Source organism: Silurus aristotelis, assembly GCF_946808225.1.
Source record: "Silurus aristotelis genome assembly, chromosome: 12".
NCBI classification, from domain to species: domain Eukaryota; kingdom Metazoa; phylum Chordata; class Actinopteri; order Siluriformes; family Siluridae; genus Silurus; species Silurus aristotelis.
In genome coordinates this window covers 13,888,608-13,901,092 of record NC_139585.1, presented here as the reverse complement: position 1 = coordinate 13,901,092, position 12,485 = coordinate 13,888,608, and the positions used below count along the sequence as shown (strand labels likewise).

Here is a 12,485-nt window from a genome sequence, read left to right as displayed (position 1 = left end):
ATGATCTTCAACAATGTGTTTGTTTAATGACTCATGCAAAATAGGAGGGTGGTGGGAGTTGGGGATTCCTGTCTGTTTGGATAGTATACGATCATCACTGAGGCAAAATAATCTGTTTTTACTCTGTATTATACACAGATGTTCTTGTAGCACTGTGTCTAATGTTGTGCACAGTTTCCTTTGTACAGGGTTCTTTAGCCAAACTCCTGGCTAAAACCGGTGGGTTCTTACAATCCAAAGCCCAAAATGGCAAAATGTTAAGCTTTTATTCGTCTTAACAACAAATCGTTAATCAGGAAAAAAAAAACAAGATTTAAACACATGCACTTGAGAGACCTTGTGTCACAATTTACTTGTTTGTTTTGTTGTAGTTAACTGTTTGAAGGGAAAAAGCTAGAACGTAAAATAATGATTATGGTCTGGGCTCTTTTTTGTAGCCATCAACATTTCTTTAAAAACCACAAGTTTTCCCCCAAGGCTTAAACAATTAAAGGAATGAAAGGGAATCGCTATTTCATATTATGTTCTTTATTTATTTATTTTTTCATTTCCCGATTACTGATATGTTAAGACCATTCAGAGCTTAATAATTTGCCATTTTGGCCTTGGCCTATTTTTTATTTTATTTTTTTTAAATCTAGGATTGCTAAATGGTCCCTTGTTTCAGATACTGAATGTGTTTAGTTCAATTTCACATGTTCATTATGTCAGTGTTGGTGGTTAATGTCTTTACTCACATTTTAAAGAAACGTTTTGTTTGCACCCTTAATGTTTTTATTGCACTTTAATTATGTTGGTGTCTTTTTTTTTTTTTTTTTTTTATTTCTGTCAAACAGCAGAGGCGTGGAGAAATGTCGTGTTTGTACACTTTAGGTCAATTTTAAAACAATTATCACTATTTTTTTTTTTTTTTTTTTTTTTGGTAAGATTTATGTATCATAAAGAAATCGGAGCATGTAAGCCCACTGAATTATAGATTTATTTTCCATGTCCATTTTCCCATTTGTTTGTATTAAACAGAGGCAAAAAAAAAAAAAAAAAAGTTCTCTGTAGAAGGAGAAAAAAAAAAAACTTCACTGAGGTTATTTGGTGTTCTGTCAAACTGTGGGGAGGGAGGGGACTGTGTTTTCTGGTATGTGAACTTGAAAGCATGCATTGTGTTAGAGTATATAATATTCTATACTGGGACTTTGTCTAGCCTTGTGGTGTTGTAGGGGTAAAATGGTGCATGGACAGTTTTTCAGAGCTTCTGGATGCCATGTGCAAGGGGAAAACTTTCAGACAGATGATTTGCAAACTCCTGTTTATTCTGTTTTTTTTTTTGTCCAAATCTACAATATGTGGATAAATGTCTTTTTTAAAACTGACATTTAGAAAGTGAGTCAGTTGGTCAGGAATGCAGACCCGTTGTATTAGTTTGTGTTAAATAGTCTGTCTGTCACAATAGTCTGCATCACCTGCATGCTTGGATATACAGTACATACACACGTGTGCATGTGGGCACACACATACCGAGAAAGGCATATAAACTTTTATTGCAAACCTGCTCCTTACACCAGATGTTTTGAATGTGTTAAGTTATCGACTGTATTGATGTCATGTGTGACTTTTTGTCTAAAAGTTTGTGGAGCTAAGTGTTCTGGAAAATGATAGTCTTGGTCAAATTGTCCATATATATATATATATATATATATATATATATATATATATATATATATATATATATATATATATATATAAATATAAATAATTAGTTTTTTTTCCTAATGTCATCTGATGCAGATTCTTTTACTGTACAGATTGCAACGAGGGGGGAAAAAAGCTGAAAAGAAGTCTGATTTTTATCATAAAATGTATTTGTGTCCCAAAAAAAAAAAATGTTGTTGTACTTCATTTTATCACAGAACTTTGTTGCAATTGTTTACCAGAAAACTGAGCATGTATGTACACCGTATCTGAATAATAAAACATGTTTTACAGAATCAGAAAGACATTTGCTTGCCATTATTTTTTTCATGGAGCCATGTGAAGATCTCATGACACTAATGTGCATTAGGTGATGCATAAGTTTCACGCTGGGTTGAGGACAGAATAAGAGAGAAGAAGCTGAGATATTACTGATGTACTTCCTCCTTTATCCGCTCTGAGGGGGAAAAAACCCACCTCTCCGACCTTCAGCTCTCATTACAACTGCCTGCTTTATTTAAAGGGGCCGTGCTTGTGTACTATCGCACGTTGTAGATCATCTGCCGCTTTCATTTAAAGCCATGATCACCGGTCTGCTTTGGGCAGGAAGGCAGTGGGATCACATCTGATCGGATAATACTGGTTTCCTTATTGACGGAGGTGCCTCTTTTAAAGCCGGGCTGAAACCCATGCCATCATCAGGACAGCGTGCCAAGACACGCAGCCGTTTTCGGTCCCTGAGGGTAGGATCTGATTTCTACTCCTTCGCCGGATAGCGTTTGAAAGAATATTCTCGATATGAGAAGGCAAAATATATTTATATTAAATAGATAATAGCGGCGAGATTACAGGCATCCATCCCACGAACACTAGGAGTATAAAGTATGCTAAATTTAAAACCTCCACCTTTGCTAAAATGTTTGGGACTTGTCACTCTTCCGTAGCTACAGTTAGCTGTTTATTCCTGGGTACATGGGGACTTTAAGGTTTTCAGTCAGGCTGAAGGGAAGTTTCCTTTTTCGCTGAGTGAAACCTAAAAAGTAAAAAAAAGTCCGTCTCTGTGGCTGCTAATCAGTCACTACGCCTGCAGAGTGATAAGGATTATTGCTAGCTACTGTAGACGGTTAGAAGTTTACAGTGTAAAACCTCTAGCAGTGAAACAATTACACCTTTATATTGTAATTACGGATTTAAAAAAACGGATTTATTTTATGAATGATTGCCAGCGCGTTGTATAAATATGAAGCCATATTTTAAAGTAAACTTTTAGATATTGAGCTTTTTTTAATTCCTGAATTTCCTATATACAGAAGCTCTAGACTTCCAGAAAATTTAGTTATCTTAAATTAAGTTTTCGTCCTTGCTGAAAAACGAGGAAACAGATCCAGTTTGAGCAAACCAGGTGTTCACAACACAAGCTGAACTGGTCAAGCTGGTCCACTTTGCCAGATATTTGTTAGCTGGTGTTTTTTTTTCCTCTCAGCTTCTTTTTTTTTTTTTTTTTTTTTCGTTTCTAAAAATATAGTAACTAATTTATAATTACCCTGCTGTTTGGTATTATATTTTATTGTTTAATGAGAATGAAGTAATCTCCAAATTGTATAATACAGTTTGTAATCTTATCAAACGTTCTCGATGTACAACCTTACACAGCACAAAATATGAGGGGAAAAATCTAATTATATCATCTTGTTTTGTCCAACAGAGACCCTTGGGAATTTTGTGAGGATCACAGGTGAAATGCCGCATGTGAAAATGTGTAACTTTACATCTAAAACACCACTCAGACATTCCCCAAGTTTTCTGAACTGAACAGGAGCAATACGTGATTCCACTCATCTCACAGAAATGGGCACTCGGTTACATCATCGTTCAGAAGAGCAATGTGATCCAGAGAATGAGAAAGCAGATATGGGAGGCACAGTGACCCTGTTGACTCAGGCACATCCAGGGCAGCCTGATGCTCCTGATGGAGGATGGGGCTGGGTGGTGCTGGTGGCCACCATCTTAGTCCTAGCCCTCACTTTGGCCTTTCCATCCTGCATGGGCATCTTCTACACTGACCTTCAGATTGAATTCAGTGCCAGCAACAGTGAGACCTCCTGGGTGCCTTCCATAATGACAGCAGTCCTACATGCTGGAGGTAGTGATACAGGAAAATAATAATTCAATAAAAACACACCAGATGTGACATTTACTTTTTCAGATTATTGTGGTTGTGACGCATTTAGTGTGGGAACTCAGCGATAATGTCTCACACACACACACACACACCGCTTCTAGTGAACAGGAAGCTGTGATCATTATTTAATGTTTGCTTTGCTCATAAACACTGATACTATATTGACAGGGACATGGCTGCATCATGCTAGAATATGCTTTTATTGATTACAGTTCCTAAGAATCGCTCATAAATGCTGGATTATATTATGTTATATTATGTATCATATTATCATATACGTGTATATATAATGTACACACAGAGTGGGCTCCAAATGTCTTAGAGCACATGCTTCTGTTTTAATTTTTACATTTTCGTTTTCGAATCGAATACAACAGTTTTCATTGCAAAATATATTATTGAAAACAGCTTGAGTGAAAAGTAGACTTTTCGAAATACATACATGAAGTTTCTTAGTATTTGGGATGTCCCCTTTTTATTTTAATAACAGTGTGCACTATAGCTGGTATTGGCTCCACATGTTTGTGCAAAAACGTTTTCCATTATAGATCAGATTCAGTGTTGTCTGATCACATGCTTCACTCATGCTTAGAAGAGATTATGCATGAAAAAAGCAGTAAACATGGCCAGTTTTACACATTTGTTTTCATAAAGACAGGGACCTTGAAATAGTGCTCACATTGTCTCGAAAGTTAAATATTCAGGATATTGAGCAAATAATTTTCTTTTTTTATACAGTGAGGAAAATAAGTATTTGAACACACTGCTATTTTGCAAGTTCTCCCACTTAGAAATCATGGAGGGGTCTAAAATTTTCATCGTAGGTGCAAGTCCACTGTGAGAGACATAATCTAAAAAAATAAATCCCGAAATCACAATATATGATTTTTAAACTATTTATTTGTATGATACAGCTGCAAATAAGTATTTGAACACCTGTCTATCAGCTAGAATTCTGACCCTCAAAGACCTGTTAGTCTGCCTTTAAAATGTCCACCTCCACTACATTTATTATCCTAAATTAGATGCACCTGTTTGAGGTCGTTAGCTGCATAAAGACACCTGTCCACCCCATACAATCAGTAAGAATCCAACTACTAACATGGCCAAGACCAAAGAGCTGTCCAAAGACACTAGAGACAAAATTGTACACCGCCACAAGGCTGGAAAGGGCTACGGGGAAATTGCCAAGCAGCTTGGTGAAAAAAGGTCCACTGTTGGAGCAATCATTAGAAAATGGAAGAAGCTAAACATGACTGTCAATCTCCCTTGGACTGGGGCTCCATGCAATATCTCACCTCATGGGGTCTCAATGATCCTAAGGAAGGTGAGAAATCAGCCCAGAACTACACGGGAGGAGCTGGTCAATGACCTGAAAAGAGCTGGGACCACCGCTTCCAAGGTTACTGTTGGTAATACACTAAGACGTCATGGTTTAAAATCATGCATGGCACGGAAGGTTCTCCTGCTTAAACCAGCACATGTCCAGGCACGTCTTAAGTTTGCCAATGACCATTTGGATGATCCAGAGGAGTCATGGGAGAAAGTCATGTGGTCAGATGAGACCAAAATAGAACTTTTGGGTCATAATTCCACAAAACGTGTTTGGAGGAAGAAGAATGATGAGTACCTTCCCAAGAACACCATCCCTATTGTGAAGCATGGGGGTGGTAGCATCATGCTTTGGGGGTGTTTTACTGCACATGGGACAGGGCGACTGCACTGTATTAAGGAGAGGATGACCGGGGCGACGTATTGCGAGATTTTGGGGAACAACCTTCTTCCCTCAGTTAGAGCATTGAAGATGGGTCGAGGCTGGGTCTTCCAACATGACAATGACCCGAAGCACACAGCCAGGATAACCAAGGAGTGGCTCTGTAAGAAGCATATCAAGGTTCTGGCGTGGCCTAGCCAGTCTCCAGACATAAACCCAATAGAGAATCTTTGGAGGGAGCTCAAACTCCGTGTTTCTCAGCGACAGGCCAAAAACCTGACTGATCTAGAGAAGATCTGTGTGGAGGAGTGGGCCAAAATCCCTCCTGCAGTGTGTGCAAACCTGGTGAAAAACTGCAGGAAACGTTTGACCTCTGTAATTGCAAACAAAGGCTACTGTACCAAATATTAACATTGACTTTCTCAGGTGTTCAAATACTTATTTGCAGCTGTATCATACAAATAAATAGTTTAAAAATCATATATTGTGATTTCGGGATTTATTTTATTAGATTATGTCTCTCACAGTGGACATGCACCTACGATGACAATTTCAGACCCCTCCATGATTTCTAAGTGGGAGAACTTGCAAAATAGCAGGGTGTTCAAATACTTATTTTCCTCACTGTATGTGTATTTTGAAATTAAAAAAATCTTGATTTGTTTCCAATTTGACAATTTTCCAATATATTATATAGTAAGTATAAATTATATTGTGCATGTTCTGACAGAGAGATAAAATTAGGAGGTATAATATTGGTTTTGGGTTTGGCCTGCTAACAAACAAGTTTTTTTTTTTCTTTTCACTTTCCACAAATGACACTTTGTAATCTCATGATGAATGTGCACTTTTTAGACAATTTCATAGGGCATATTTCAGAAGTGTCATAAAATTTAAGCTGGACATGTCATTTTATGTAATATATTTATTGACGATATGTCAAAAATGCTCTTTAAGTATATGTTACAAAGGTAAAAGATGGTAATGCAAACAGCATTCCGTTCTCTCTAATTGGTCAAATTCACATAAAAAAATATGACAAGGTGGAAGTTTAATGTGACTAGTTAGACATGTCTTTGATTGATTTTTGCTGAGTTGAACTTTGTAATGAATAATGTAAAATGTTCCATTAATAATGGTTAGGTTTTGTATGTTTGTTCTGCTTATGCAAAGAAAAAGCACCTGATTTTAATACAGAACCTGCAACTTTGTATCAGCTCCCCTGTAGTTTCAGTGCTGTGACATTTTGGTTTTTTTTCTTTCTTAGGGCCCTTGTGCAGCGTGCTAGTAGAACATTTTGGTTGCAGGGCAACCGTGATGATGGGGGGAGTCTTGAGTGGGTTAGGGATGGTAGCCAGCTCCTTTACACATTCCATCCTTGAGCTTTACTTTACTGCAGGGGTAATAACAGGTCAGTACAAATCAATCACCTATTAACACCCATGTGATACATATTAAATTATATCATAATCTCCAAACCAGTCATTAATAGTACTAATTTAATCATTTCTAAAATTGAGAGAATTTCAAATTTTAAAAATCCACATTGTAAATAGATATTTTCTCTCTCACACAGGTCTTGGTTTTTGCTTCAGCTTCCAACCAGCAGTCACCATCCTTGGTCACTATTTTGTGCGCCGCCGTGCCTTCGCTAATGCCATGTCATCCACGGGCACCGCTCTGGGCCTGTGTGTGCTGCCCTTCCTGGGCCACTATCTACATACTAAACTGGGTTGGAGGGGGAGTTTCCTTGTGCTGGGTGCTGTGTTGCTCAACTGCTGTGTGTGTGGGGCTGTCATGAGGCCCCTGGAGAAACGCAAAAAAGCCAAAGAAAAGAACAATGGCCCCAAACCACTGGCTGAGCAGGGGTTTAAAAAACAGATGTGGGCGATGTGGAGAAGTTTGGTGTCCTCCTTCCATCGCCACATGGCCTTTGACCTGTTTTGCAGTAACCAGCGCTTTTGCGTGTATACACTTGGCATCACATGGATGATGCTCGGTTTTGTAGTGCCACTGGTTTTTCTTGTTCCTTACGCTACAGATAATGGCATGGAGCAGAGTCAGGCTGCCCTGCTGCTCTCCATCTTGGGATTTATCAACATCTTTGTTCGGCCACCCGCTGGCCTGCTCTTCGGCCTTGATTGGTTCAAAGGCCGCCATGTTTACGTATTTTCAATTGCATTGCTACTGAATGGACTGAGTAATAGCATCTGCTGTATCGCGCCTACATTTTCAGTACTCGTGGTATATGTACTGATGTACGGTCTGTCTATGAGCGTGGTGGGATCATTGATGTTCACTGTGCTGATGGACATAGTGGAGATGAGCCGCTTCCCCTCAGCACTTGGGCTGCTGGCTATCATGGAGAGCATCACGCTGCTGATTGGTCCACCAATAGCAGGTAGATATTGTAGTAACTGAGTTATAATCTATGGCTAATGAAATTCTGCATTAAGTATTTTGCATTGATCAAGGGCTTTCATTGGTCTTTAAAACAGATACACTAATCCTACTTTGTCCATTTATTTTGATATGATGCCAATATTAAATCTATGAGCATTGACAGATACCAGTACTTATATCCATATCTGATACTGATCCTAGTAGCTGATCTGAATCTTTGCAAGGTTTTAATGTCAATTTCTGAAAAATGCATTTGATTCAATATGAAAGGTTGCGGTCTATGCACAAGTCAAGCTTTTTACTGAGTCACCGAACACATATGCACGGCAAAAGATATGTCAAATTCTATCCATTCTTGCTTCCGCACTTCAGGTCCAGAGCTAATACTTATTCTTGAATTAAAAATATATATACAGTGAGGAAAATAAGTATTTAAACACCCTGCTATTTTGCAAATTCTCCCACTTAGAAATCATGGAGGGGTCTGAAATTTTCATCGTAGGTGGATGTCCACTGTGAGAGACATAATCTAAAAAAAAAATCCAGAAATCACAATATATGATTTTTAAACTATTTATTTGTATGATACAGCTGCAAATAAGTATTTAAACACCTGTCTATCAGCTAGAATTCTGACCCTCAAAGACCTGTTTTTAAAGTCTGCCTTTAAAATGTCCACCTCCACTACATTTATTATCCTAAATTAGATGCACCTGTTTGAGGTCGTTAGCTGCATAAAGACACCTGTCCACCCCATACAATCAGTAAGAATCCAACTACTAACATGGCCAAGACCAAAGAGCTGTCCAAAGACACTAGAGACAAAATTGTACACCTCCACAAGGCTGGAAAGGGCTACGGGGAAATTGCCAAGTGTCTGTTACACGGTGTAACAGGTGAAATATGTTGTGCTTCCTTTAGGAGCATAGCGGTATTTTGGGAATAGCCTGCCGCTGCATTTTTCCGCTATTACTTCATGTGTGGAGACCGAGGAATATGTCCTTATTATTTTCTGATGCTCATTTCTAAGTTTCTTTGACTAACCAGTAACACTGTTGCACGAGTTTTGGAAACCTGTCTGTGCTTATATGATTTCTGTTGTAACTGGAGTTTGCGAGCTCTCCCTTCACCCAGACTCAACACGTTACAACGGCTTGTATCTAAACAGTAGCCGACCAAGAAAGTCATTGTTTACTGTCTTCCTCCTTTCTTTCACAACTATTTATCTCGGGAGTTTATCTTTTGGCATCGTCGTGCGTTTAAAATACACCATCAATGGCAGTTTTTTCTTCCGATGCCGTGCAGCTCAGAACACAGTTGAGGTGCGTTTTTTCGTTTTTCGTTCGGAAATTTCATTGGTCCAATGTTATGGGGTTTAGTTTTTTGGCTTAAAGTTTGTGAAACCGGGAAAAACCCAGGAAAAATTCATAAATAAGCCGCTTCGTTGTTTAAGCCGCGGGGTTCAAAACGTGGGAAAAAAGTAGCGGCTTATAGTCCCAAAAATACAGTAAGCTACATATTACAACCACTATTCTATTACTATTGTATATATAGACTTCCAGAGTTTAATGGAAAATGTAAATCTGTTCATGAAAATGTTTTCATTTAGCATTTAAAAAAAGCTGAAATCGGAACCAGTTTCCTTGTTCCTCACGTTCCCGTGTCCTTGAATAAATGCATCCACTCAGTTGATAAGAATGTTACAAGTTGTACTGAACTTTTTGTTCTGCCAATTGCAGGGTGGGGCAGTGGGGGCAGATCAGACTCTGATCAAATCAAGATTAAGAAAAGACTAAACTAAACAGCAGTGTAAATTCAGTTTTATAGAACTGTTTTTGTGTGTACATGGGGGCTGTAAGGGAGAATGGAATGTTCCTTGCACCAAGAAAGCAAAAGCTGCAAGACAATCTCAGGTGGTGCCAGGGTTTCAGGCTTTTCTGATCTGACCAGTGAGATTGACTGGACAGCTGGTACTCTTGTGTAAGCAACAAGCCAACTCAAAATGTCAGCCATGCAACCGAACACTATTGAGCCTCAGCATAGTAAACACCGACACTTCAGTAAATCACTTTAGAGACACCCAGAAATGTGCTCTCTTGGTGGAAATGTGGCCTGCTCTGTGCATGTATAGTCGAATACTCACTGTTATCTGCACATTAGTTTGTTGATAGTCACCCGAGTTACGCCTGATGTAGCTTGACCAGCTGATAACACTCAGATGTACAGGATGTTTGTCCATTTTTTCAAAATTTAGGTCGTGGGTTAACTGCACCTTTATCCTGAAAAGATCTTGTGTGATAATCAACACACTGAGATTGAGATCTTGATGCCATTAAAATCTTTTTTATCTGTTCTTGTGGTGCAGGCAGCCTTGTGGACAGCACTGGTCTGTACACATACGTGTTCCTCGCCTGCAGTATCACAGTGGTCTTATCAGCGTTGTTCCTCATGGTGTCCTTCTACATTCTGGACCGGCGTGACGCAGCACAGAAGGATGCATCGGCTACTGAGGTGTCAGCAGTTACACCTGAAGCTTTCACCGTGTGTAAAAAACCTGCCACAGAAACTGAGTGCAACACAACTGTCTGAACTGATTCTGTAAATAACGGGCATCTGTGTTAAAAGAATGAGACATATGCACATTACAGTAATCCCCCGCTTTACCGCTGTTCCAATCTCATGCTCCTGGTTAATTGCGGAATTGCATTTGCCACAACACAAAACACTGATTTTAGGGAATACCAAAAAACTTATAGGGAATTGTTTTTATTGAGTTTTATGTTGAAATAATGAAATGTATTAATACAAATATAATTATTAATTATAAAATGAAGTCAAATGTTAATACAGTACAGTACCATATACATAAAATAGCATTTTTGCGGTGGTGGGGTCTGTTATTCACGGTTTTTCGTTAATCGCGGGCTGTTTTGGAACGTAAGCACCGCGGTAAAGGGGGGATTACTGTGTTATTAATACAGAAAAGGTTAGTTTTTTTTATGTTTATTGGTTATTTTCGGGGCATTTCACTATTGATCTGCACTTTAAAGCTTGTTAAAAGATTAATTGTGTAGCTGTCCGAATGTAAGGGATTGTAGTGTTGCTTTACTTTGCCAGATCACAATTCTTTTATGTGACACTATAATACATTTCCAAGTATGTTTATTTTGTTTATGTGACTTTTACAGTGCACATGCCAATATGGCTGCATTAATAGCAAAGTTTCACTAAATCCATCTTTCAGATCACTAACGATCACATTGCCTTATTGGAACTTGGATTTTTTTAAGCAGTTCTTCATAGTGTTTGGAGTTTACTCTTCTTTACACTGTTTACACTGTTATTTAGTGCATCTGTTCTGAAATATTGCTAGTACTTTATAAATGTAACCATTAGGTTTACACATATTGAAATCAAAATGTAGGACGCAGCACGCTGTTCTGCTTTATATTATCAGGCTGTTACACACGTTATACGATTATCATCTGCGCCATAGTCAATCAGAATAAAGATAGTCTTTCTTAGACATCTCCACATCACATTTCCTTTTACATGGTGACCAAGCTGTATATTAGAAGCACAACTCTCAAGACTTACAGTGAACTCTCTCCAAAGTCAGACTGAGCATGTTTCACCGTGAACGCCTTATCTAACGCTATCAGGGAACTGTAAACAAATCAAGTGCCATGTAAAGGAAAGTATTTATGTATTCAAAGAGCTATTCATCTACACTGTACACCAAAGCTCCTGCTTGGTTCCAATATATGAGTATATAAGTCCTGTTACCTTTGTTTCTAAATGAAGACTGTATATGTTTATATGTTAAAAGTTATATTGTTTTCTTATATACAAATATAATGTTCAATTTCAAATAAAAACAAACAAATCAAAAACGTTTTTCTGTTTAATTAAATTTTGCGAAAAGTTATTGAGACAATACAGCATGAGCCATGAATATGGACACCGAATCCCCTTTATAGGAAAGATGGATAAACCACAAATACAAGAGAGATTATATTTTCAGACCAAGGATAAAAGATGCTTTCTTTATGGTAGATTTGAAAATAAAATATATAATATTTAAGAGCTGTCTAAGGTTCAGTCTTTTCCAGGAGGCGTTCCTGTCTTGTGCACAGTGTTCCTGGAATAGGCTTCAGATGACTGCAATCCTGATAATGTTACAACAGCAAGAATAAGAATAATCTGCCTCAGTTCCACCTGCTTCTGAAAGTATTCCTTCTGCTTCTGCAGACATTTTATGAACAATCATGGCTGATATTACATTCATTTTTCTTCGCACCTTCCTTGATATTTTCTGACTGACTTTTGCATTTAATGCAGCACAGCTAGCACTACTTCCTTACACTGTTGTGTAAATGTGCAAGAAAGTAAAGGGGGAAAAAAGCTTCCTCCTGTGCCTTTTTGTCGGGTCTCAGTATTGGTGCAAATCTGATCGGTTCCAGTTTCATGTCCGGGGAAATAAAATGTACACTAACTGCA

At 38.2% G+C, this 12,485-nt stretch overlaps 1 protein-coding gene across 2 annotated transcripts; it reads left to right on the top strand.

Moving 5' to 3' along the window:
* Nucleotides 1-2,169: 2,169 nt before the first annotated feature.
* On the top strand, nucleotides 2,170-11,878 carry slc16a5a (solute carrier family 16 member 5a). Of its 2 annotated transcripts, none has more exons than XM_083557275.1 (5): nucleotides 2,170-2,429; nucleotides 3,392-3,829; nucleotides 6,850-6,993; nucleotides 7,159-7,983; nucleotides 10,351-11,878. In XM_083557275.1, exons 2-5 carry the CDS (start codon nucleotides 3,535-3,537, stop codon nucleotides 10,572-10,574), a joined length of 1,488 nt encoding a protein of 495 aa, XP_083413401.1. In that variant the 5' UTR covers nucleotides 2,170-2,429; nucleotides 3,392-3,534; the 3' UTR covers nucleotides 10,575-11,878. The 2 variants fall into 2 exon arrangements, 1 of the variants encoding a protein (XP_083413401.1); XR_014536162.1 differs by lacking the exon at nucleotides 10,351-11,878 and adding an exon at nucleotides 8,716-9,031 and having other exon boundaries at nucleotides 2,184-2,429; nucleotides 7,159-8,483.
* Nucleotides 11,879-12,485: the final 607 nt, after the last annotated feature.

Bases quoted from the DNA above. Each gene is read 5' to 3' on its own strand.
- slc16a5a (XM_083557275.1), top strand. From the start codon at position 3,535: ATGGGCACTCGGTTACATCATCGTTCAGAAGAGCAATGTGATCCAGAG. The intron at 3,830-6,849 runs GTAGTGATACAG...TTTCTTTCTTAG, and splicing joins AGCAGTCCTACATGCTGGAG to GGCCCTTGTGCAGCGTGCTA. The intron at 6,994-7,158 runs GTCAGTACAAAT...TCTCTCACACAG, and splicing joins TACTGCAGGGGTAATAACAG to GTCTTGGTTTTTGCTTCAGC.